This window comes from Pseudopodoces humilis, chromosome 20, assembly GCF_049639895.1.
Source record: "Pseudopodoces humilis isolate 2021_Gansu_Grassland_sample_001 chromosome 20, ASM4963989v1, whole genome shotgun sequence".
Classification (NCBI taxonomy): Eukaryota; Metazoa; Chordata; class Aves; order Passeriformes; family Paridae; genus Pseudopodoces; species Pseudopodoces humilis.
This window is the reverse complement of record NC_142219.1, coordinates 7,038,845-7,064,960: the sequence shown is the minus strand read 5'-3', so window position 1 is coordinate 7,064,960 and position 26,116 is coordinate 7,038,845. Positions and strand designations below refer to the sequence as shown.

General features: G+C 38.0%; 1 protein-coding gene across 4 annotated transcripts; it reads left to right on the top strand.

Annotated features, from left to right (window-relative positions):
* Nucleotides 1-1,305: 1,305 nt before the first annotated feature.
* On the top strand, nt 1,306-26,116 carry TANGO2 (transport and golgi organization 2 homolog). 4 transcript variants are annotated; one of them, XM_014253967.2, is made up of 10 exons: nt 1,353-1,370; nt 3,690-3,746; nt 6,573-6,693; nt 10,798-10,886; nt 11,089-11,208; nt 12,205-12,319; nt 19,085-19,155; nt 19,545-19,698; nt 21,381-21,485; nt 23,267-26,116. In XM_014253967.2, the coding sequence occupies exons 3-10, from the start codon at nt 6,638-6,640 to the stop codon at nt 23,385-23,387; spliced, it is 831 nt and encodes a 276-aa protein (XP_014109442.1). In that variant the 5' UTR covers nt 1,353-1,370; nt 3,690-3,746; nt 6,573-6,637; the 3' UTR covers nt 23,388-26,116. The 4 variants fall into 4 exon arrangements, 3 of the variants coding, with proteins under 3 accessions (XP_005524420.1, XP_014109442.1, XP_014109441.1); XM_005524363.3 differs by lacking the exon at nt 3,690-3,746 and having other exon boundaries at nt 1,306-1,370; XR_001331563.2 differs by lacking the exons at nt 1,353-1,370; nt 3,690-3,746; nt 6,573-6,693 and having other exon boundaries at nt 10,706-10,886; nt 23,267-25,052; nt 25,518-26,116.

Sequence of the window (26,116 nt, the reverse complement as noted above, 5' to 3'; positions counted from 1 at the left end):
TTTCAGAAGCAGTAGTACAAAGAATGATGATCATACACTCACCCAGTAATTTTCATCAGTATATCTCAAGAGACCTTCCAAAGGTCACTGTGATCATCCCATTGTGGAGAAAGAAAGCACTGAGATGAACTTGCTCAATGTCATATGCCAGAGCAGTGCTAAAGCTGACAATTTACTTCAGGTTTTCTGTATCCAGAATGAAATGTTTTGCCCCGCAAGCCACCTAAACACATCCATATACCCCTGGGAATTCTTTTAATTACTGTTTCATATCATATGTGTATGGTGTTTATCAGTGTTAGAACCTGGAAGAGCACTCCATGCTTTTATGGTGTTTCCTTACAGGCTTTTAAACATTAAAAACATTTTCTAATTTCCAGGTTCCACTGAAACCCTCTATTGCCCCCCATAAAAAAAAAGTCAGAAATTAAGTTTGAGATTTTGTTTTAAAAATTAAGTATTAATATTTCAGTAGGACAAAAAGGTGACACAGATCCAATCCCAACCCAAATCTGCGGATTTTGGTAAAATTACTAAATGTTTGGTTATGAGTTCTGATCATGCTGTGCTAATAACTGAAAGCAAATTTGATGTTACTTGTGCTTTCCTCAGTGCGCAGGAAAGCTGTTCTGGCTGGAATTCATCCAATTGCAAGCTCAGGGCTCAGTGACTTTGGGGCCTTCCTGGAAGCAGTCTCTGCTGAAGGTAGTCAGGGGAACAGCATCACACACAGGGGCCTTTTTTTGAGGGGTCTGGAGCTACATCCAAACCCACTAAGATTGCCAACAGCCTGGGTGCATCTGTCCTCAGAGGCGTAAGCTCTGTGAAGCTCAGATCAGGCATGTAACGTTACTATTTCACACCATCATAGAATCATAGCACCAGCAAGGTGAGAAGAGACCTTTAAGATCATGAAGTCCAGCCTCATTATCACTGTAACCTCTATAAACCACTAAACCACTTTACCAGATCTTACACACCCCCAAGGATGGCAGCTCTGCCTGGGCAATCTGTTCCAATTCCTGACCACCCTAACAGTGGAAATAAAATTTCTACTACCCGAATTTCTCGTCTCAGCTTGCAACCAGATACGCTGCCAGCAGGCTGAGGCAGCCAAGAAGCAGCTCATACACTCTGAGATGACTCCTCAGTGCGCTGGGGGATGCCGGGCGGTGTCGTGCCAGCCCCTCGCACACACCCCGAGGGCCAGCAGGGCCAGCAGGGCCCGCGGGACATGGCCCCGGGCACAGGGAAGGTGTCGGCAGCGCCGGCGGGAGGAGGAGCCGGGCCCAGCCCCCGGAGGGGCGGTGCTGGTCGGCCTGGCCGCCCTCCGGAAGCGGCGCGGGGGACGCGCGGTGCGGCGGCCGTGGGTGAGTGAGGGAGGCGCGGGAGGGACTGAGGGGCACCGAGCCTGCAGGGCGGGCTCGGGCACAGGCGGCGGCGCCTCAGCTGCCGCCAGCAGCCGCGGGCTGACGGGCTCCTGGTTTGGGGGGCTGTGTGTGCCATTCCTGGCCACCGCCACAGCCCCGGCCCTCCCCGCCAAGGAAGGTGCTGCTACTGAGCGCCATTTGCTTAAGGCTTTTATCCTAAATTTATCCAGCAGCACCTCTGAGGATATTTTCAGATGTCAGTTCACACGTGTTTTCGTTGGTTATGCGGTGGCATTTCATTCCTGCGTGGGTGGTGGCTGGTTGGTTCTTGTGTCACGTATAGGAGTGATTGTAAGTGTACAGGAGCAATAAAGTAATTTTTTAATTAAGTTTTAATATGTAGTGATCCTCTGAGGTGAAGAAATAGTCACAGGTAGACAGTGAAAACTACTAATGTCATATGGTGGTTCCTCCCTGAAGAAAACCCAAGAATTGTACAAGCTAAAAATACAGCTTTTATCTAAGGAACAAGCCCTGCAAAGACTCTGGGTCTGCAGATCTGTGGCTGAGGAGAAACCCGTGCTCTTGAGAAACTGGGGCAAAGGCTGTTTTACTCCATTCTCGTAAATGTTTCTAAAATAATGATGTGGTGAAAGGTTATGTTTACTGGTGTTTGTTCCTCATGGGAGCTGTACAGTGGACCTAATCTAGTAAAAGGCCAGAGAGAAATTAAGCAGCTGAAAATAAAATTAGCCCGTTAAATTTGGGAGTGCCTTTCACCTTACATGTTATTTTATGTGTTTCATAAGTGTTGAACTTTTGCATTGCTGTCTCTTGCAGGGAAGATTGACTCTTCACCTTTGTAGGGTTACAAAGCCTGAGTTACTTCAAAATGCTCATCATCAGGAGCAATCTCATCAAATTATAGATCCATCTATTCCACTTCATCTTTAGTTATTAGTACTGCTACTGTACAGCATGTGGTACACAAGGGAAGTGCAAAAACGAAATAAACTGCTTTTAAAATGCAGCCATGAGAGCTTTTCTCTGAGGGGAAAAAAAAAAGAGATTACGTTTAAGAACTAACCAAGCATCTCTTATTTTTGATGATTTTAAAGTTTGCTATAAAAAAATCTCTTATTTCAGTAGTACAAGAAAATACATCCAATTTTACAGGCATTTGAGGACTTGTAGGGCTCAGTTGCATTTGGACATACTCAAAAGAGACAGTAAAAGAGTTCTGTATTCCGCTGATCACGAGTTCTTGTTGTAGTAATAAAACTAGCAGATTCCAGTGAATAATATTTTTTAGCTGTATTTTAGACTGCACCTAAACAATAGTTCTGGATCAGTTGAGAAGCAGTTGAGATCACTGCGGTAACTGACAGATGTTATTTATGATGCTTCATTTGTGAAAAGGAAATACATAACAAATGGCTTCATTTTTCAAAGCCTGCTACTGGGAGTTCTTAAAGGTAAAATAGTTTTATGCCAAATTGTGAACTGATTGCTTCTAATCAACCAAATGATGGTAGAACCCTATGAAAAGAACATACACAATCTATCATGTTTGAGTCATTTGAAAGTCCCTCTAAACGCTACCTTATGCTGGCATGCATCCACTCAAGCTTTTAACAGATCCTTCAAATGAGTAAAACAACACACTGTGCTGTCTAACAGAGTACTGTAGCACAGAACAAGAATGTTAGTTACTTTAATGTAATTTCCAAATTAGCGGTGCCATTTGGAGCAGAACGCTTAATTACAGGATGTTTGGGGTTCTTGTCAAGCTGGTTTGTGTGTATTAGGCATAAGTTGGACAGCAAACTAGAAACATTACAGAAATAGGAGATTGTTGCTATCATGTCATCCTTGGTAATTGTTGTCTTATTGACTAGGAATAATCAAACTAGAATTTATAAAAGCTCATTATCCAGAGAGCAGTCTTCACTGTCTTCAATCTAGAGCAGAGGATTTATCCCCCCTTCCTGCAGACCTTGCCACTTTGCATAGGGTGTATATTCTGGCTTGTATTCTCAAAAAGCAAATAAGAAAGCAAGTATTGTACCACAACTTAGCCTTTTCTATTTGAACTCTAAACTATGGCACCTCCTGCATCTCTAAGGATGGTTCTGAAGACACATTTTCAGCAGAAATGGAGCTCAAAAATCAGCTTTTGATCTAGCTTTGGAGGTGTTGTAGGATCAAGTTACAAGTGGAAGTCAGTGCTGGCCTAATCTTTTCACCTTCTCCTCTCCTTGGTCTGAGGTCTTGAGCTGAGTGAGGAGGAGGCTGAATTGAGCACATTTTGCCTTGCAGCTCCAGCTCTGTGCAATGTGCTTGTCTCATCCCTGTAGTCACAGCACCAGCTTTTATGTGAGTATGAGCTTGAGAGAATGACACCTGCATGAGAGTTTTTGATTGAATGTTTATGTACTTACTATATTTATGACAGCCTCTCATCAGTTTTTTTTTCCTCTTAGTGATTTGTTAATTATCGTAAATTTCAAAATATCCAAATTTGAGTCTGACTTACAATATGCTTCTATTTAAGAATTTAAGGGTAATATCCACAACACGTGTTGCAAGTGCAATGTCAGCTTTGATCAAAGGTACCAAAATACATTGCTTGCCTCCTTTGCCAGTTAAGTGCTGTTGCTATTTTAAGGGGTAGCTCTGTTTTATCTGGCTTAAACACTTCTGTCTAAAAAAAAAAAAAAAAAAAAAAAGGTTGGACTGTTTATATAGGACCTATAAACATTTATGCTTGTCTCAAGGCTGGCAGGTGGAGCCTGAGATAAAAAATGCTGGTTTGATATTTGTGGTTAATAAAAGCATAAATGTAACTTAAAGAACTGTAACAACATCAAGCAGTATCGATGGGGTGATGAAAAAGGTTCTGTTAAAGTAGTAATACCTAATAATAATGACTGGGGATTCTATAAAGGCACTGAAGTGTTCAAAATACTTGTCCATCTAGATAATTGTGATGAGTATTGCAAACTTATTTTGCAGCTGTTTTCTGACTGGCAGTTTTTGTTTAATCTTTATGTTGGCCAGTAACTTTGCATGAACAGCTGGACCTACTTGATTATTTGAAGGGAACTCAATAAATCAGCTAATGCAGCCAGAGACCTGTTTATTAAAATAGTGGTCTTATGAGTGATTAATTGCAAACAGTTTTTGTCAAGTAATCCATTTAATTATATGGCAGGTTACTTGATGAATACTAGCAGCCGTAGTCAGCAAGAGTACTCAGTGATAGTTGTCATTAAAATTGTATTTTGTATCCCTGCTTTCACCAAGTGAGCTTCTTTGCACTTTGCCAAAAAAAAAAAAAAGTTTTAAGGATTCCCTGCCATACTCACAGTTGTGCTGTAGATGGGAACCTCTAAACCCATAGATTTGAAGGTGATCTCTTCTGAGCTGCGAGTGTTGTTTCTGAAATTGTGTGTAGGAGATCCACGTCCTCCAGTACTGGTGGTTCAAGTCCAGTATGGTTGCAGTCTACAGAAAATTCAGCAATAGGAGTCTGAGAAGGGGCATATCACCTTCTCAAAAGTGGTTAGATTTTCTCTATAAAGCTGGCCATGGGTCTTTTTAAGGACCTGGCTAGTAAATCAGTTATCCAAAAATTAAGACTGCATCTTCATTTTATGATGAATTTCTAAGGCAGTTATTTTGGGATTGACTTAATAGAGGCAAAGAAAGCCAACAGTGTGATTTAATTCAGTTTTCTCAGTGCCTTATTATGCAACCTGTTAAACATAAAAGAGTTGGGATAGCCCTGCTATGGCTGCTCTTAGCTCATAGAATTATGAGTCAACTTGGGAGGGAAATTCCTTTTGTCAGTGAACAGAATTTAAAATACTTTGAGGTATATTTATATATATACAGACACACACACGCTCCTGTGCACTAATTTTCTTGTCAAGCATGTCAGGAGTGTTGCACCTTTTCTTGAGTTATTTCATGTCCTGCAGCAGAAAACTCTCTTTGCAGGATATTGGCTTGCAAGACTGAGCTTGTGCTATGACAGCAACAGCAGGCTGGTTGTAGTGCTGAACTGTGACTTAACAGGAGCCAGCAGCTACGGGCAAGCTGTTAATTTTAAAAAAAAGCTGTTTAAGTGCTGCACTTGCAGCTCTGTTTCTGGTAATGTGAACGCAGTCAAGATGATCCATTTCCTGATATTTCTTATGACAAATTATATAGAAATTAAAGAGCGAGAGACACTTTCTACTTATCTTGAAAGTACAGCTAAAAATCCTGGTTTTTGTACAGAAATTTTTTCAGTCGTTGGTTTGTTCAGATGGCCTTAGAGTTGTGGTGTTGAATTCTGCCTCCCTCTCCCCTTGACTTACCTTGAAAGCCCTTGCATGACAAAAGCTCTCGGTGGCAGTAAAAATGGCTGTGTGTCATTGGGTGGTAGCATTCCGATAATTCTTTGAGCAGCCACAAAAAGTAAAGAACAGACTGCAGTTTTATTACCAGAAAAATGTTCACTGGATAACACAAAATATTTGAAAGCTGTTTTGTTGGTTTGAAATGGAAAGCACATTTGTCATTCCATCTGCATGGCCAGAATTGTAAATATAGCACAAGTGTTGGAAACTCCTCATCAAAATGTAAACTCTGGACTCAAAATGTCCAGTGTATTTCTGTTTGTACCTGATCTTTTACCCAATGCTAAACAATACTAATTTCTCCTGGGCATTGATAATAGCTTGGCCTAAATTATACTTTATTTGCAGGTCTGTGAGTGTCTTTAATGAGGCTTTTTTTAAAACTGTGGCTTCTGCAATAGTTTGAGTCTTATTTTCTCCTTTATTCTAGCAGAAGCATTTTGCCTTACTTAAGAGAGGGAAAAAAAGTAAAGGTGCTTTATTGATAATGAACAGAAAATTGCGTAACAGTCTTTTTTTCATGTACTGCTAGCACTCCTGACTTTGTCAATATTTTCCTGATGCAAGTTTTTTTCCCTAAAAATCTGAACTAGCCAGGCATAACTTTGAAGGAACTACCATAAAAATTTGGTTAGTAAACCAGTCTTTAGAACTATTCTATTTTGGAAGTTGTATTTATGTATTTATGTATTGTGAGCTATTAGTCAGTACATTGTAATCCTTAAGCTTCAGTACAGCAGCAAGTTTCTCTATTTATAATTTGCAGTATAATAGATAATCTTTATTTACATTTTAGGCTGTTACAGAATGACCTTACATTGAGGTTTGTGGAAGAAACAAGATTTAAGCATCAGTTCTTCAATGTGCATCCTTCTATTCAAATTTGACCCACGACCAGTTTCAAAAAATGCATACAGGTAAGATGGTTGTAGTTAAAACAGACTTGCTTCTGTAATATTTTACACAATTCCTCTTTGAAGACACTGTTTGAATTACAAACTCAAATCAGTATTATGTGTTTAATTGTGCTTTTGTAATGTTCATAACTTAATGCCTTTCCCCATTGGAGGAGGAACTGTAGCCTTTTTGGAACCCTTTGGTTTTAGACTATGTCAGAAGTCTTGGGCTTTGTAATCATGGACCTTTTGTTGGTGATCTGTCATGTGCTGTGTAAGTCCTTTAAATACTGTACTCCAGTGTTTGGAAGTCCTGCCTTCTACTTTATTATTTAAACTAAGGGGAATCCTGTTGTTGGGCATCACAGTTGTAGCTGTCCCCTGCTTTCAGTGTGGTAGATACATCTAGGGCTTCCAGTTTGTTACCAAGGAACTTCTAGTAAGTATCCTAGCCTTTTCCCTCCCCAAAATCTACTTGCAATTAAAACTGTAGGCAATAAACTAAGTAATGTGTATGAAATGTTTAGCCAAAAACTGAAGAAAAAATAAGCTTGCAGGCTTCTAGGTAAGTTTAATAAGAATTTCTCGATGTCATACGGTGAGTGTCCAATGTATTAAACATCCTGAAATAATTTTCTCTCATTCTAGCTTGTAGTTTTTAAATTTCATATCCAACATCAGTATATTTGAGTACACTGAGTATGTAATAAAAAGACAGCACTTCAGACTATGAAGGTTTATTGCTTTCTGTATTTATATATACTGTATAGTATACTATATATTATTTTGTAGCATACGAGTATTGGTATTCATCCAGAAACCATCGCAGTCAGTCTGCTCAGTAAATTGTGCCTTTCACTGACTTGTTTTCCTGTCCTTTTGTATTAAGAAGCAGATGCCATTCTATAGAAAGAGAGGAGATGAGAACCAAAACCTCAACTGTCCACAGAGTGCATTCCTTTCTGCCTCTGGAGCCTGCCTAAAAAGGGATTTTGTTTATGATGTGACTGGTGCTGAATTAATATATCCATTTATTTGGTCTGACTTTCTTTGTGTTGATAGTTAGCGAAAGACAGATTCATCAGTTTGATGCCTCTTGGGAAATCCTTTGGATGTAAACTGCAGTTGTTTGCCAAGTGAACTTTCTGCCATGATCAATATTTAAAAGCAGAACTTAGAGTAGTTTGCTTGCTATAAAAAATTGCATCAAGATTGAAGTTATTTATTTATATCAGAAAACAACTTGCTGTCATTGTTAGAATAAGACAACACTTTTGAGATGTTTGGCCCAAATTCAGGACCATCTAATTGTATTTAACTTTCTCTGTATCTTTTGCTAAGCAATGCCTTGCTCTATACCTGCAATAAATCACTCTGAGCTATCTGGTTGGGTGATAAATGCTAAGCCACGGTGTTCTTGGTGTCAGATTTTAGTATCATATACATAATTTTAATCCTTTTTTTGTTTCCTTAGATCACCATAACTGAATCTCTTGCTTGTCTTTATTCAGGAGAATGTTGAAGTTCTTTCTTTTTTAATATTTCTTAATGTTTTTTTCATCTTTGCCTCAGCTTTGTGAAGGACTGAGTCACAGGTCTCAGTATCAGCTGGGAGTGGTGCCCAGCCCTCCTAATTCCAAGCAGTATTATAGCCATTGTACAAAGTCAAACATCTCTCTACAAGTCCTTGCTAAGGGTAATTTTTCTCTACAGTTAAAGCATCACTGTGCTGTAGCTTTGTTTATTTCATGGTGACATCTTGGTACAGTTTTTCGAACCAAAGGGGAATTCCTGTAATCCTGACACTAATTTCTCTGTCCATCATGAAGCAGGCAATTAAACCTTCCTTAATGTTCTCTGCTTTGCATCTCTAACTGAAAGAAAGTGTCAGTAATAGGCATTAAAAGTTGAAAAGACAAACAGCTTGTCATTGACTGAGTTTACTGGCTAGAAGAAAATGGCCAAGCTAAAACATGTTCTCTGTAACACTTGGGAGACTTTTCCATCCAGGTAGACCCTGGCTTCTAGACCAATATATTGGTCAATTTTTTTGAGCACCTAATTAAGCAAAAAGCTCACCCTTGTGACACACTAATAAATCCATCTGCCTGTACCTTTGCAGCTTGTTCTGTTTTCTCTCTTGAGGCCTATTTGTGGTAAAGTTTAGTGCAGTGTAACAAGCACTTTACTGTAGTCCATTATTATTGTCAGAGGTAATGTGCTGCCTTTACATCTTTCTGAATAGTACTATGTGTATCTTACAAATAAATAAATGTTTCAAGCTTCAAAGCTATGATCACAGGCCCTTTTCTGGAGCTGAATTGCATTGTAGGAAATTGCTTTAATGGAATGATTTCTCATGTTTTCATTTCTCTCGATATTAAAATAAATCTTAATACAGTTGAATTGTTTCAGCCATAAAATAGCTGAATAGGCTTTTTGCAATTTATTAGAAGATGAGGGTCACTTAATATTGCTCCTTTTCACTATAATTATGTTTCATAAAAGACAAAATAAAGATGTTTTTATTATTATGCTCTTGTATACTACCCTTGTGCTAAATTTAGGGGTCTGCATTAAACTTGAGATGGGGAATATTCAATCACACAAGAAAGACTTTGCTGATTTTTAGTATTTAAATACTACAAACAAACTGTAGTTTCATGTCAGGAATTATTGAAGGCAAGTATCATTGAAGCTTCAGGAGATGAGAAGTGCACTTCAGGCAAACTATTTTTTTAACAGTGGAGATATTAATTTAAATTAAAATCTGTGAAAGGAGGCTGCATCCTGTTAACGGAGCATGTTAAAGTAAGATGACAGAAATTTGGTAAACCAGCAGAAAGCCTATAGCTCAAGGACTAGAATCAGCTTGAAGAAGAGAAATTATGTAAGTTTGAAAGGAGCAATATTATATTTGCATTGGAAAGATAAAAATGTCCATACAGTTTGCTTTCCAACAGATGTTATCTTTGTTGGACAAAATACTAAGCACTTACCTTACAGAAAGGATGCCATTGAAGTGTCAGCTTTTTCTAGTTTCTCTATGCTTGATTATGATTATTTTTCTGTAGTATTTCTAATGTGCGACTTGTACCTCACAGTCCTCTTTTAAAACACTGTATTAGGGTAGAGATGAATTTGCAGGAAAGTTCAGAAACCTGCAGAGAATGTAAGTACATCTGAATGCTGAACAAAGTAATAAGATGTCACTGGAATTGATTCTCGTGTGCTGTGGCTAAAAATTAGAATTAAAATTGTATGGTCTGTCTTCAGTTTCCAGTAGCAAACTTGTCTTCTGCTGTGCAGATATAATTGAGATGCAGCTGGTAGGAGAAACTGACAGTGAAGAAGATACTGAGTTTATGGAAAACTGGTTAAGAAAATCTGGAGGTTTTTGAAGGATGGCATTTCATTAAAATTAAATTAAATAATGTAGCTGGAGAGAAGGGGGAGCATTCACTGTCTTGTAGTCGAAATAAAGACAAGTCATGTTGTGGGTACTGATGAGCAGGACTTCGGGAGCTGCACTGGAACTGTGCAGGTCTGTCTGCAGTCACCTGCTGCCCTGAGCCTCCACACAGGGCTTGCCTGGTGTCACAGCTGTCTTTTGCCTTTACTTGGGTCAGCCAAATCCATTACCTGCTCCTCAGGTGAGGATGTTCTACCAATGAAAAACATTTCTTTAAAAAATAATTTCAAAATATTAATAATTTTCTTTAATTAAGCTGTAACGTTGTGCTGACAAATCTTAAGGTTGTTTATTCAATCTTAATTCAGCATCTACTGTAAGTATTCTTTTTTGAAAACGCCAGTTGCCTCATTCACTCTGTTATGAATGCACTCAAGAGAGTGATATGGTTCAATCAGAGAAAAGTTTTTATTAATTACAGCAAGCAAGCAATAAACAAGATGGACTTGCTGTCTCACGACAGTGAGAGAGAAGGCTGCTGTCAGATGTCAGTCGAACTTTACACTGAGTGATAAAGGTGAGATGGAAGATAAAGGATGGTTTCATGCTTGAAATGAGTTAATGCTCTGGAAAAAATTGGATTCTGCTCCTGCCTGTACTGTGAAGTTCCAATTTGTAAGTAATAGTGTCTTTTTTCCTCTTGGGTTCTACAGGCTTATTCTAGCAGCTAATAGGGATGAATTTTACCACAGACCATCCAAATCAGCCGAGTTTTGGGACAGCAGCAATGAGATCCTTAGTGGTATGTATGTCTTGCTGTTTTGAGTGATTTTTATATCATATATAAGGGAATCATGGTCTGGATTTTTTTATTATTAGGGTGGTGGTGTTCCCTTTCTAATAAGAAATTTCATTCTCCCTTATACCTCTAAGGAAAACCTGTTGTAAGTTTGAAACATTTCTTAATTTCAATGTATTAACCTCACTCTTACTTATTCCCTTAGGTCTGGATATGGAGGAGGGAAAAGAAGGAGGGACATGGCTGGGAATCAGTAAGAAAGGCAAGATGGCAGCCCTGACAAACTATATGCAGCCAAAGATTGATAAAAATGCAAAAGGAAGAGGTATGGAGGAGTTGAAATAAAAAACAAAAAAGGAAGTGTACAAATAACCCTGATGTTCCAGTAAAATAGTGATTATTACAATATTAATTTTCTTAAAACAGCTTCATGGACAAACAGAATGTTTATGTGCTGTAAAGAACATATTTGAACTGATGAGTTTGAGTACATATGTGAGGAACCTGACTTGGATAGTGATTTTTTGATCAAGCAGGCACTAGTAAAACAAGATGTAGTGCCTAGAGACTGAAGTCACATTCATACAAGAAATGTAGCAGTACCATCTCCTCTGGAAAGTAATTAAGAGGCAGAAAAACTAGCCAAGCATTGAACTAGTTTTAGATTACAGTAGACTTTTTAAAATGTATATTCATATTCAATCACCTGTGTCAGGGAATGTAACTTGGATTATGCTGGAGGTAGCCTAAAAGATTCTTCTTCCCCATTGATAAATCAGAGGAGCAGAAACAATAGGAAAAACCATTTTTCAAAGAGGATGCTCAAAACATCTGTGGGGTTTTTTAAAGTAAAAATAGGTCTGTTTGTAACTGTCATATGATACTGGATTGGGAATACGTTGCAATGACGAAACATATTATACAGAGAAACAAATGAACTATGTCATTTGTATTTCATTTTTGGGTCATATATCAGAGAAGTGAAGCAAGACAAGAAAGAATTTCTTTTTAAGGTAGGAGGAGAGGAAAGGTGCATCCACAGTCCAGAGCAGTTAGTAATGTGAATTCTTAGAATTTTTGACCAAGATCTTTAGACTGAGTTCTTCAGAGTAAAAGTCAAGCTTTTAATGTGAACATGGTATAGTGATATAAGACTTTTAAAGGTTGGTTCATTATTTGGGTTGATTTTGTGGTTTGGGGTTTTCTTGCACTGTTACAGCCTGTTTGCAACAGGAATATTTATCTTTTTGTTTATTTTACCAGGCCTGTCAGAATAGTGAGCACACACATACAAGTTGCTCTATGTACTTCTCTTTCTTAGGTGCTCTTGTAACAAACTTCTTGACTGCAGATCTCGACAGCTACTCTTACTTGAAGAAAGTTTCAGTAGAGGGACATCTTTACAATGGATTTAATTTATTAGCAGCTGACTTGAAGTAAGTCTACAAAACATCACAGTTCAAATGTCAGAAGGAGAAGGATAATAACAGTGCTGTACATACAAGTCATATCACCACAGTGTAACAATACAAAAGCCTGTCACAAACTAAACTTAGAGCTCATGTTTTTTGCTAATTGGCGTGCAAGGTCATAATTTTTTTGTAGTCTTCCTTTCCTTTGTTATTTTTTTAACTTTGAGACACTGGAGGGCTATCTTGTATTCTAAACATTGCTTCCCACAAAACTTCTTGCAACTGATAGGCTGTAGCCAGTCTTTACCCTGGAGGCTCTGGGGCTTGTATTTTGAGAAAACAAAACCTTGGCTCATAATTTCTCAGACACCTTTTTTTCTCTGAGAGTTGACATGCTGCAGCAGGATTAGAACAGCTGAAAGCTTTCAAGCTATTATTTCTGTCAGAGTGTCTGTGTCATTTATCTTTCTTGAAACATTAAAAATTGGCACAAGACAAACATTAAGTTAAAATTTCTGTAGCCGAGAAAGGACATTGGATACTTTATTATAAACAGTGTAGTTGGCACAATCCTTTCTACTGCTTGTGCATGAGTCTATGCACAAGTACATCTATTGCTTTTCTTTTGCATTCTGCCTGACGGAGAAGAATGGAAATCCAGGGCTAAGGCATCTCCAGGCCATGTGTCAATTCCCAGTTGGATGCACACTGCATGACCGGGAGCACCTCTAAACTGCCAGGAGCACACTGCTGCTTTGGCACACTTGCTGCAGAAGCATTAATCTTAATAGACAACCTGATGGTGCAGGGCCTTCTCCCACTCAGTTTTTCTATATGCTTCTGGGAATACACTTAAAGCAGAAGACCACAGTCTTTACTGTTTTAATTGGAAATAATTTCTTGCACTTTCTCACTAACTGGCATTGTGTTTACATTTTTACTTTCTGTATTGGATCAGCTTCAATTCATGGCTCAGACTTACCAGTCAGTTCTGTGAAGATACCATGAGTGTAATTCTGCTTGGTGTGACTGCTTAGAAATAAACATACAGGTTATGTTTCCAGAAATTCAACCCAAAAATGGCCAGGCAATTGGAGGGTTTGATGCTTTTTGGTCTTTTTTACTTTCTGCTTAATGAAGTTCATTGTCTCACCAGAGACTTCACAAAATTTTTCAGTTGCCTAATTCATTTTTATCATGGTCAAAGGATTTGACTTTTTGAGCTTTCTGCTGTGTGTGCTAGGTTGCATAAATTGGAAGGCTATATTTAACTGAAAAGGTAGCAGAAGAAATAGACATTTTCAAGCAAACATCATATTTGAGGTGTGACCTAGCAAGCAATAAGTTTCAGATTCTTCATTTTAATGTAGGTAAATAGAATAGTCATAATGGCTGCTAGTATGATGATATTAAAGTATGTTTGACTGATGTTATTTAATGCAATCATTCCTGTGTTGGCTTTGTTTGTTTTTTCCTGCATAGAGAGTTGTATGCTCAATTGAATAGTCTTTTCATGGTGATACAGGTCATAATTCCTTGTTGAGTGTCACTCTGAAAGGTGTGTGTGTTGATTAACTTCTCCATTTTGACATGTCCTTAGCCTTGGATACTCTGATGAAATTAAATTCTTGGCAAGCTAATGATGCAGAGCAATTTCAATAAGATTTGTAAACTTGCCATTTTAGGAAATTAGAATTACTCCAAAGAGAAACGTGGTATATATCAATGGGAGCTACTTCTCTGTCAAAATATAAAATGTTATTGTAGTTGATGATAATTTTTGGGCCATGTTACAGTTCAAAACAAAGATTGAGGACTATTCTTAACATATTTTTCCATTGTGTAGCAAATAGTGATTGGCTTTGTTAGAGTGTGTGAAATGGAGGGGAAACTTGAAAGTGTAAGGGGTGTACCTGAACACATGATCCTGCTGAGTGTAAGCAGCATGTTCAGAGAGATTTACAATGTTTGAATCTTCAGGTAAACATTTCAGAAAAAGAGATTTTATCTTCTCTCTATATGATTATGATGACAGTATGCTAGATGACAGGTGCAGTAATACAAGTAGGGGAGCTGGAAACAACTATACAGGTTGTAAAATCTCATTGTTTATTTCCACAGCTTGGTGTGACTCCTATTTTTAACATTCATGAGTTTTGACACTTTTAGCGTAATAATCTATTGGCTCTGTGGCATCTCTTTATGTCAATTTAAACACTACTGGTTTCTTGTTTTAAGAAAATTGCTTAGTACTTTTATTTTTCTGATTTTTCAGTTTATCTTCTTGGGTGTACCTCCTGAGTATGAGAGTCATGAATATTTATTCAGTTATGCTAAACATACTTTTATGTTCAATTATAGCATGTGACAAACAGTGTCTGTTTGGACTCTTGTGCAGCTGCAAAATTGGCTTCCAGGAAGGCAGTGTTGCCACTCCCCTCATTTTGGCTGTCTGTAGGTATGATTAAAAAGGAACAAGGTTATCAGAGGCTGGACTGGTCTCTAAGTAAATATCTGTTTGATAGTCAAAGGGGTTTTCCTTCTTTCTCCATTTGTGATAATACCTGAAGGCAGTGAGCTGCTTCTGCTGATGATTAGGACATCATTTCTGTCCAGGGGAAACCTGTGTTTATGTCCAGCAAATCTGCTGCTACACCTGCTTAGGCTTTCATGGGTATCTCAAACTTGTGTCAGGGCTGCTGTGGCAGCACCTCCCTTGTGTTCCTTACTGCCAAGTGTGTAATACAGACTGTCCTGAAGGACAAATTGGCAGCTTCTTGTCACCCACCCAGCAAGTGTAGAGTCTCTGACAGGCTGTCAGTTAGATCCCATATAGTTTATGTGCAGTAAGATCCCTGTGTAACAGGAGTGAATCACTTCCTCCATGATGAATAGACAAATTGAAGCAAAGTCCTTACAAACAAGTCAGCTGAAGGGGATTGCAGAAAAATGCCTTTTGGGTGAGATTTTCTGCTTTCACATGTCACAGCCAGTTTTCAATCCCTGCAGGGAAAATGAAGTAAACTATACCATCACCTGCAGGCTCTTGCTTAGCATGGTTACCATGACCTGGCTGGGTTGGAAGGATTTGCTCTCCAGAGATTGGATTTTCAAAGTGAGATAGGGTCAGAGTGCTGATATGAAAAGAACCTGGATGGTCAAGTCTCTGGGACTGCTCTGTAAGCTCATTTCCTTTTCTTCTCAGGTACTGTCCTAATTCAGTATCGCCTTTTGCAGAGTACACTCTTGCTTCTTGTGACTCCCTTATGAAAATGAGGTATTTCTGCATAGATCTTTAGTAATTTCTAGTGGATGTATGGTCAGTCCAATGTTAAAAGAAAAAAAAATGCTTCTGAAAAACTTTCTTATTTTATTTCTTTCCTCTGGTATCAGCTTCTGCCTGGCTCAAAATATTAGGACAGCACCAACGAGATGTTTAGACACTGACAACAAAAGCAGAGTAGTGTTTTAAGGCAGACATTGTATGCTGTGAGTATCTGGCAGAATTCTTTTCACCATTTTATTTGACAGTAGGTGGTACATGTTTGGGCTTTATAGTTGGTGGTTTGGTGTTTGCTTGTTTATTTTTAGCTTCAGAACAGTTACCTAATTAGCTCATGAGCATTGAAGAAAAGAAAATGTATCTGTGAACCATACTACTTATTGAAAACTACAGTACAGCATTTCAGTGTTGCTGCCAGTTTCATCTTTTGTCCTTGCACAAAAAATACATGCACTGATTATTCATAAAACAATCCAATGTCCTTGTCTGTAGCAGAGTAGCACTCAGTGCCCAGGGGAGTGATCACTTGGTGATAACCACACTCTGTGCAGTTTTACTGCCTCACTACTTTTTTCCTTTTTCTTTCATTCTGAATTTTTGTTGGACATGACTTAGAGCCACCTTGAAGTTGAAGCAGGGCAGGAGGGCAGAAGGACGTTGCATATGTTTCATCAGCATTAAGAAATTATTGTGGTAAACTCTGTATGGCTTTCATGTTGCTTTGAAGCTTCTATTACTACTGAGATTTGTGCTGCCTAGAATATTTCCTAGAACATTTATTATTGCTTACATTTTTTGACAGAATGATGTATCTAAGAGCATAATTTTAGTTTCTTTCTGCTGTCAGCTATGGCTGGGTCTACTGGGCCTTATTGTCATCACTTTAATTACGCCTTTATTTCTTCTGCAGTGAAGTTGGTATCTATACTTGTAAGGGTGGGAGGGAAGAGAATCTTGAGTGTGGGCCAGGGTTTTGAGCCTATTGCTGTGATCAAGCTTCCAGTGATTTTTTTTCATCTTGGCTTCTGCTTTGATGATGAGTACTGAGTACCTGTAAACAGTAGGAAGGGACTAGGCAGAGCCAAATGATAAAACAAAGAGTAGCTGACTGGCACAGTGAACTAAATTTTGAAAGCATCCCCATTTCAGAAGTCTCTTGGGAGGCTTTAGTCTTCCTTTGACAGAAGGCAGCGGCAGTGTTGCAGTGGAGGTAAGCAAAAATACTCATCTGGGGGAGTGTGCATGCCATAAAATACAGATGTCCTGAATTAGTGACCCTGCAGTTTGTATGTATTCCCTGTCTTCTTGGTAAACTGCAGGGGATCTTGTTACTGAATTTGTCAGTGACAGAAATCTTGGAAGAGATGCTAGAGGATTGTATTCTTTCATGTAAAAAGCCATTCTAAGGAAGTCAGCAGTGCCAGCTTACTATGTAGTCTTATCTATGACAGGCCTTGTCTTACAGCTGTGTTCCAGGGCATTCTTGGGCCTTTGTCCACCTTTCCATCTAACACTGTCTTGTGAGATGCCAGGTTATAACAATTGCTCTGATCTTTTCTCTTTACAGACCTTCTATAGCAGATATTTGAAAAGAGAGTAGTTAATGCATCAATACAGTGGTGTGTGTGATTTCTGGTGTCGTAACTAAAAACACCTAAGGTGGGGTTTTGTCTGTGGAGAGTTCAGGTGGTCAGTAAGTCTTGACATCAGCATAAATAAATTTGAACAAGGATCTTAAGGATGAGAAGAAAAGGCTAAGGAAAATAAGTCTCTTAAGCCACTAGAGGAAAGTTCAGAAAAATTACACGTTTAACAGTCGATAAATTGCGAATTGAGTAAGTGAGGTCTTCTTATGTGATATTTAACAATAAAAATAGAGCATACAATATGCCTGCTATAATTGCTGTCTTCTGCCTGTGCTGAAAAACTTGATCATCTTTCTGTGTGGTATCAGAAAACTCTTATGTGTTGGTTTGGGAGGAGGAAGAGTAGTGCACAGAGAAAAGCAGTTCTATTTTTGCTTTATGTGGGCTTTTTTTGTATTCCTCTTCTTGAATCTTCTGACTTCTATAATTAATTAATATTTCCTTCTTCATTTGGCTGTCTTGTAAAGGACACTGTAGAATGTCTTTCATAATGGCTTTTCAAGAAGAATATAAACAGCTAAATCAAGACTGTTTTGCTTGTTATTAAGGTTTGAGTAGCGGATGCTAAGTTATGCAGAGCAATTTAAGTTCCAGTACATCATTAATGAGATTGCATTCTATATACACTGATTTGCATCAGTGCAGAGATACTCCTTTTTATCTTAGGAAAAAAATGAGGAGATGGAAATGGCTTATCTCCTGTATTATGTTTTATGCTGTTTTATCCAGATTCAATCTTAATTGCAAGTTTTGTGTTTGGTTTTTTATTTGTTTTGGTGGTGTTGTTTTTTGGGTTTTTTTTCAATTTAGAAAGTCTATCTGCTCTCTGAGGAGCTGGAGCTTGGGAGACAAAAACTGAGCTATGGTCAAAATGTGTTGGTATCCATGAGCAAGTAAATCACTAGGGGGAAATACAGAATTAGATCTCATTATGGTATTCTGGCAAATTAAAAAAAAAAAAACAAAAACACAAAAAACAAACCCCACCAACTGGAAGTGATCTGAGGAATCACTATTCCATGTCAGCTGATTGAGGGATGTTGAGAGTGAGCCATCTAATGGCAATCCATTTCCCGTAGGACACACAAGGCTTATTGATGACTTTCTATTTTTTTTTCCCCCTTATCAGTTGGTTTGGTGTTTGTGTTGTCAGTATCAGTGTGACTATTTAAATCCCTGCTGTTTTGATATGCTGATACCATCTCTGTCAAATAAGAGTTGTTTGCAATGTTGGAAGCTGTTCCTGAACCTCGTGCAAGACCCTCCCTGTACTCTGCGCAAGAGAGAGGAAGTGCTGCAGCCAATGCCTAGAATTAGAGAGAGATTCAATGACTACAGTGATCTGAAAACAGCCAAGAAATGCACAAAGGACCCAACTATGCCCTGCAGCATTGCTGGAAGTGGGCCTAAAATGCACTTCTGCCATCTAAAGTGGCCCACAGCAGTCAGTGGCTTAGAATGCAGGAAGGATTCAAAAGAGGTACTGGGGAAAAGGGTATTTGCTATGATGGAGAGTTCCTTTGTTTTCACATGCCCCCCTTCTCCCAAGCAACTAAATCTCCAGTTAATCAAAACCAGGTTTTTGTCATTAAGCCTGACTAGTTCCATGCAGAAGTTATGGGGTTTTACTGAATTTTATTGCTATTATGTTTAAAAATAGTAATGGTACTTCTTGATAGTGATAGAGCTAATACAGTGTTTTGAGAGGAGGAAAGTAGTAAAACTCATCAATGTCTGGTATCAGAGGAGTAACAGTGGGAGAAGCATCTTACTGTGCTCAAAGATTGCATGAAATTAAAGCATAATCAAATATAGAAGCTGATGGCTTTTCAAGGAGAAATTTGTATTTATATTTTTTAGTACCACCAAAGGAGATGTAATTTGCTACTATGGAAACAAAGGAGATCCAGAACCTGTTTTCCTAAATGCTGGTGGGTTTTCTTCAGAAAGGTTTGAATATTACTTTTTCTTATGTAGCAGCGTATTGTTCTAGTAATCTAGCTACTTAAGCATTGTCTTTGCTGACTGAATTTTTCTTTGCATTCTTTAAAAGAATATATTATTAAACGCCCTTGAATTGGTTTAAGTTTTTGTTAATAATTTTCAATAAACAATCAATAGTTCATAAAAGTTTCTGTCCATGTTAGTGTACCCACCTGCAGTGCAGTTAGTGGATTAATGCTCAGGTACCTATGGCAGGACAGAAGTCTGTCTTGAGAAATGGGATCTGACCCTAGCTCCCTAATGTGTAGTGATAACTGAAATCGCCAGAATGCACTTTCCAATTAAATTGGGCTTTTTTGTGTGTGTATGTGTGTAGGAATATATGGATTGAGTAATTCTTTGTTGGATACACCATGGAAGAAACTTCAATATGGGAAGCAGCTTTTCACAGAAGTGGTCAAAAGAAGTCAAGACCTTACCAAAGAAGATCTAGTGAAGGAGCTTCTTACTGTGATGAATAATCAAGAACCGTAAGAACATGACAGCTGGAATTTACTCAAATACAATATGACCCATTTAAAAAAATGCATATAGAAACTGTTTGGGAAGAAAAAAGCACTCTACCTTGATATTAATTGAAAGTAGTATTCTCACAGAGCATGACTTTCAACAGTATTGATTTTTAAGCAGGAGACACATTCAAGGCTACTGCAGTCTTGGACCTCATCAGCTGTGCACTGTGCCCTTTTTTTTAAAGATTGCACTTCTCTTAGTAAGGGCAATGAGTGCCTGACTAGGGATGTGCAAGCTGCTTGCTGTCAGCTATTTGGAGGCTCAGGTAGGTTTGGTTACTGCACTTAGAGAAAGCATTTATTTACTATTTGGATAAGAAGGAACCTTAAAGATGTTCTGGTGCCAACCTCTGTTGTGGACAGGGACACTGTCCACTTGCTCAGGGACACATCTAGCCTGGCCTTGAACACTTCCAGTGATGGCGCACCCATAGGTTCTCTGGGTAACCTGTGCCAGGGCCTCAACACCCTCACAGGGTGAGCAGGTTTGTGTTAGTAGCTTATGCTGTTCTGTATTGCTGCTCAGAGAGTAGACAGAGCATGGAGGAGCAAAACTTCAAAGTACAACCAGCTGCTTTCCTTAAAAGTGCAGTTGTTTCAAGCTAAGTGGGGGAAGGAAATAAGGAAGCGTTTGCACAATTCAGCTGTAGGAATTCAGTCAAGGAAGTTCCAGTCAAAGAAATCCCCAAGAGATGAGTCTGAGATTAAGGAAGGTTCCTGCACTCAGAACTCAGCGCACAGTGAACCTGAGCCCATCAGCTGGATGTTCAGAAGAAAATTAAGTTGACACCACTTCAGTGTGGAGATGTGGAGTAGGGTACAGGAGATGCTGTGGTCTAAATTAATTTCATTGCTCGCCATCTGGTAACTTTTATGTTTACCTTGACTTTTATCTGTCTGGGAATTGATTAGAGTTGAAGCAAAGCTGTTTCTGGTATATAGATCCAGTTATCCAAACTTAACAACAAATTTTAATGCCAGCATTCATGAATGTGGCATTTTTCAGTGGTTCAAAATAAAGTTTTATATAAGAACTCAGACATCTGAGCAATGAGCAGTAATTGAGGAGTCTGCTAAGCTGTCTTAATAGGTTTTTTCATCTGCTATCACATCAGTTGATTTTCTGAAAAATTGTTAGACTTTATACTTTTTACTAGTAAAAATGAAAAGGTATAAGATACAATATAGTCAAATGATCTTCCCTTAATGTTCAGTAATTCCATTTGATCTCATCTGAAACCATCTGACTATAAAAGGGAAATATTTACTTACAAAAAGCAATATTTAAAACTAAGCCTCTAATCTTTCCAAATCACACTTCAAGATGAAATGATCTTTTCATAATAAATATGAACATGTGGATATGCACTAGCTTTGAACTTTCTTAAAATATCCTGTTTCATATTACTTTGTGATCTCTTTGTGTGTGCATATTACAGGAATTTAGTGGGTACAGCAGTTGGCTTAATCATAGAATTCCATTCCTTCCTGATGGGTTTTTGTCCATTACGCCCTCTCTTCTGTTTCACCCCTGCCTTTGACTGTGATCTCAGGGATGTCCTGGAACTTATTCCAGTTCAAGAGGGATGAGTGTGTTAATGGAGATTTATTTTTTTTAACTACTTTCCTACTCTTTTCAGTCAATTACCAGACCCTGCAATTGAAGACCAAGGGAAGGACTATATCCGTCCTATGTTGAACAAGTACGCAGCTTTATGTGTTCGTTGCCCGGGTTATGGAACAAGGTAAAAAAATTCACAGCCAGAAATAGATGTATACTGGATCAAAGCATATCACAAATCAAAATTGTGCTATTGTGAGTTTAAATTCTATAGTGACTGCTTTAATTTTTTTTCAGATATTAATCAGGTATAATTCAGTAATGCATTTCCTTCATCAGTATTTGAGTGTCTGGGATTTGCTACTGAAGAGCATTTGAAGCTGACACTGTGGTTCATCTTTGATGGAGAGCGCAACTTTAACTTGTCCCAGACAAGATAATACAGTTCTCCTGCTTCCCCAGTGTAGTAGCAGGTCTGAGCACCTCTAACTTTCATCTTACCTGAGATACTGCAGAACACATTTCTCCTCCATGAGCAGGAATTGTGTCATGTACATTGCTAAATCAGAGTTTTCCTTAGACATTGCATCGTAAAACAGATCTGCCATTTTCATACATTAAAACCTATTGCTCTTGTTCAGAAGAACCTGTATTTCCACTTCTTCCCTAACTGATGCTGCTGTTTTTACTGAGATATTCTCACTCTCTGCTCTGACTGTTCCACCAAAGCTGCAAGAAGAATAGAATAATGCAATACTAATCTTCATTTAATCTTCAGTAGGACAAAATGGTTGATCCCTGTTGCTGCCGGTAGGGAATTGCTCCTCTAAAAGTCAGCCAATAATTTTGTAAGATTGGTCTGTGGCATGGTCTGCCATAGTATTTCCTCTATGAGATGGGAGTTGATAAGCAGAGAGTGCTCACTGCTGTAGGCATTTTAAGCTGGTATTCTGAAAGAGATACTCAGTGTTTACAGTGGTTTTCTAAAATGAATTAAAAGAACATTTTAAATATAGGATAATAAAGATTTATTTACCATGATAACAAAGCACCTTCCTCCCCTAATTTCACAAACTGGAGTCCAGCCATTTCAAAGGAAATGGGGATAACTTGGTAGAAACACTGACTTTCTACTGGTGAATTAGTACACATTTCAAGTCTCCCTCCTGCTGTGATTGTATGCTCACACTTACCTTTCCCTTAGCAGCAGGGCTTGGTGAATAGAGGTTGTTAACTGGGCCTCACATATTCTTCTGAGGAAATTACATGCTTTTTTTAGAAGAGTGAACAACTGTGAATTGACTTGGGAAAGGCCACCAGATCAGAATGGTAGGAAATCCCTACTGTCAGTCATCCCTCTGTGGAAGGGTACTGCAGTGTCCACAGAGAAATGACAGTTTACCAAGGCAAAGTGGAATAGATGCACAACTGGCACCTGCTTTTCATGAAAACAAATTTCCTCTTTGGAAGGTTTTTAGAGAGAAGAACTTTTTTCTGTGATCATGTATCAGTGTCCTGTGATGATAATAACTGTTTAAATCTTAATGGACAATTGATTTGAAAGAGGAATGAAGAGAGTACTGTTGATATGAGTAATCCTTATGGGTACATATAGGCTGTGAAGAAAAACCAAGTTTTATGTTACTTCTTTCTGAATGGAGCACTTTGCATTAAGTTTAAGCTTTTACCATACTCTGCAATGAGCAGATTTGTGTGTCAGCTGCTGCAAGTGCAGCAGGGAGTCAGTGCAGTGGAGTGACAGAAGAATGGACTGAAAATGTCCATTTGAACTTGCCAGGATGATTTCTGCCCTTCTCATGTGATGATGATGTGCTCAGGAAAAAAAAAAAATAAAAAGGTTATGTGGTAAAATAATGTGTTAAAACATATGGGAATGAGGGATGGCAGCCTAGAAGTTTTTATAATGGAGACCAGGTGTAACCTTGTGCCATTGCACTGTTGCAGGACGAACACGGTCGTGCTCATCGATTCTGAGGGACACGTTACTTTCACCGAGCGCAACATGATCAATGCTGATGTCAACCAGTGGAAAACAAGCACCTATGAATTCAAACTGCACAGTTAACAACTTTCCACATGAATGGTTTGTAATAATAGCAATGACAGAACAAGCCATTAAGCTCTAGTAAATGTTTTGTGCCAGCCTCCACAAGCTAAAAATAGCAAGGAAAGCAAAAGTTTAAATAAACTGGTAGCATACCCTATCAAGCTCACAAATGCTTTGGAGAAAACCAGATGAAGATGCTGTTTTTACATGAAGTAGCAACTTATAATGAGAAATATTTTGTTTAATACCACCCCGCTTTCAGGGCAAGGCCATCTTTGTCCAAGACAAAGTCATTGCTTTTTTGTGGGTGTGGATTTTTTTAAATATGTTATAAGTAGACTTAAACTTGTTTTTAGTTATAATGGTGGGGAAATATTTGCTGCTTTTATTGTTCTAAGTGAAGGTTTTAGCAAACTTTGCTTTACGTTCAACATATGCTGTTAAGATTGTACAGCTGATGCCAGTGTGCATTAAATGAATGTATGTTATCCTGGTAGTATTAAGTGCTTTAGTCTCATTTAAGCTTTTCAGTGCCATGGTGCAATGTTCTGCCTGGGGAGGGCAGAGAGCGGGGATTCTTTACATTTGTTTTTCTATAGATAGTACAGCAATAGATCTTATTTCTTTTTTATCTGAGAATCAAGGTAGAGCATTTAGTTCAGTCTCTGTTCACTTTTACTGAAAGAACCATGGGAGCAGACTTGTTATCTTTGACCTGAATAAAACTATTTGTGCTGTAACATCCTGTTTCCTGATAGTCTAATGAGCAATATTGTTTTTGTTATTTTCTTCCCTGGCAAGCAGGTAAGGAATAGGTACCCATTTGCAAACAGAAGCTGAAGATGAGGTTTTCATGTATTGACTGTTCTGTGCATACAAAATTTTGGTTTAATTTCTTTGTTGGTATAATGTGTTACAGCCTGGAGTGACTGCTCATAGATTTTTAGTAAAAATAGCTTGTGTGTTGTGAGGTGACACTGTTGTAGTCTTATATTGTTGAAAAAGTTGGATATTAAGAGGTACTTCCTATGTTCTAACACCTGTGAATTAAAAAGCTAATTAAATGCATGCTTTTTTCAATTATTCAGCACCAGTGTAGGTAGTAGAAGATTCTAGCTAATACCAGGATATTTTAAAACCCTAAGCTATTTTTGTTTCTATTGGTGTTCTGTTTTGACTTACTTTGAATACTGAATATTAGTTTAGTAGTGGATCACCAATATTTTTTTTCCTTTAGGTATGTTTTACTGTATTTTCACAAGCCTCTGATTTTAATTAATTATTGAAATGTAGCCAAATTTTTGATACTCTTTGGAAGATGTGCGGCTGTGTTTCTGTACTCAAGCTGGTGTGTTTGGGCATTCCTCTGTGTGTGTGTGTGTCTCTATACTGGAGGCAGTAAATGAGACTCCATTGAGGTGAAGTACTGTGAAAAGCCATTCCCAGATTTGTAATTGTCAGGAGATACTAAAGCTGTATTTATTCAAATCTCTTCTTTATATTTGCATATTTAAATAGCTTCTAGATACCAGGACTGCTTACATGACTAGACACAGGTTGTGGATTCAGTTCTGTATAAATGACTTTTTGACCACCTTGATGTCAAGACAATCAACAATCGTGTTGGGTTGTACATGGTTTAGAACTCAAAGCCTTCCAGACTGTCCTGAGCTGCAGGAAATGGTCAGCCATTTTAATTTTTTAATGACTTCTTAAACCCTATATTTGTATGGATAAAAATGTTAACTGTTATTTTTAGATGCAAAAAAGTAACTAAAGCTGTCTTAAATTTGAGTTTGACGCATTCGCACCTAGAAACAAAGCCCTGCCTCAATAGCTTGCTCTGAGAGTTTGCATAGCAAACTATTTTATATCCACTTACAAATAGTGGATATTTAAACATGACATTCTCTTTGAAGACATTATTGTAAAGGCATGCAAAATACTTGCATGCAGTATCATACTAAAAGCATTTATAAATTTTGGTTTTTATAGCAGTCATGTAATAATGAACATTTATTCATAGTTTTTACATATAGGCAAAGAAATGTGAGAGCTTAGATGTAAATATGGATTATAATCATGTATTTTGGTATGCTTGAATCAAAAGTCTAAATCTGGGATTTGCTTTTTCTGACAATTAAACAGGAAAGGGCCCAAACCTTGGATGTTGTTTTTTGTCGCATCAGAATAGCTAATAAAGAGGTTTTTAACTTCTTTGGAAGCTTGTGAGAGTTTTGTCATTGGCTTCAGTGGAAACAGGACTGGAAACAGACTGCTGTGCAGCTAACTGCAAGTGGTGCTTGCCCACAGAAGTGATAAGGTATTTGTGGAGTGCATGATCTACTGTGTGCAAATTAGAGTTGCAATGAATCCACTGGAAATGTGAGACTGTACCTACAGTTAAGAAAGAAAGTGTTTTATTTTTATAAAAGTATTTTTAATAATAAAAGGGAATTTTAAATACCAGTTTTAAAGGATATAAAGGAAAAAAGTGTATATAGGAAACTATTGCATCGTATTTTACTAAGTTTGCTTATACATATCATCTCTTCAAAGTCATACATTTGCAAGAGATTTTTTTCCTGATTTTTTTCTATTGGAATGGTAGTGGAAGAAATTCTAAAATGTGTAAAACCTCAGTTATGTTTTATTGCTTAAAATTGTGTCATAGTTGTTGTTTACATATGTGTTCAAAACTAGAATCAGAATAAAGTCAAGCTGGTGACCAGTCTTTGTTGACATTA

What these genes read in the sequence shown, in the direction of transcription:
- TANGO2 (XM_014253966.2), top strand. Translation starts at nt 10,706, where the DNA reads ATGCTCTGGAAAAAATTGGATTCTGCTCCTGCCTGTACTGTGAAGTTC. An exon ending in TAAAAATGCAAAAGGAAGAG is followed by an intron (nt 11,209 to 12,204) that starts GTATGGAGGAGT and finishes TCTCTTTCTTAG; the next exon opens with GTGCTCTTGTAACAAACTTC. An exon ending in TGCCCGGGTTATGGAACAAG is followed by an intron (nt 21,486 to 23,266) that starts GTAAAAAAATTC and finishes GCACTGTTGCAG; the next exon opens with GACGAACACGGTCGTGCTCA.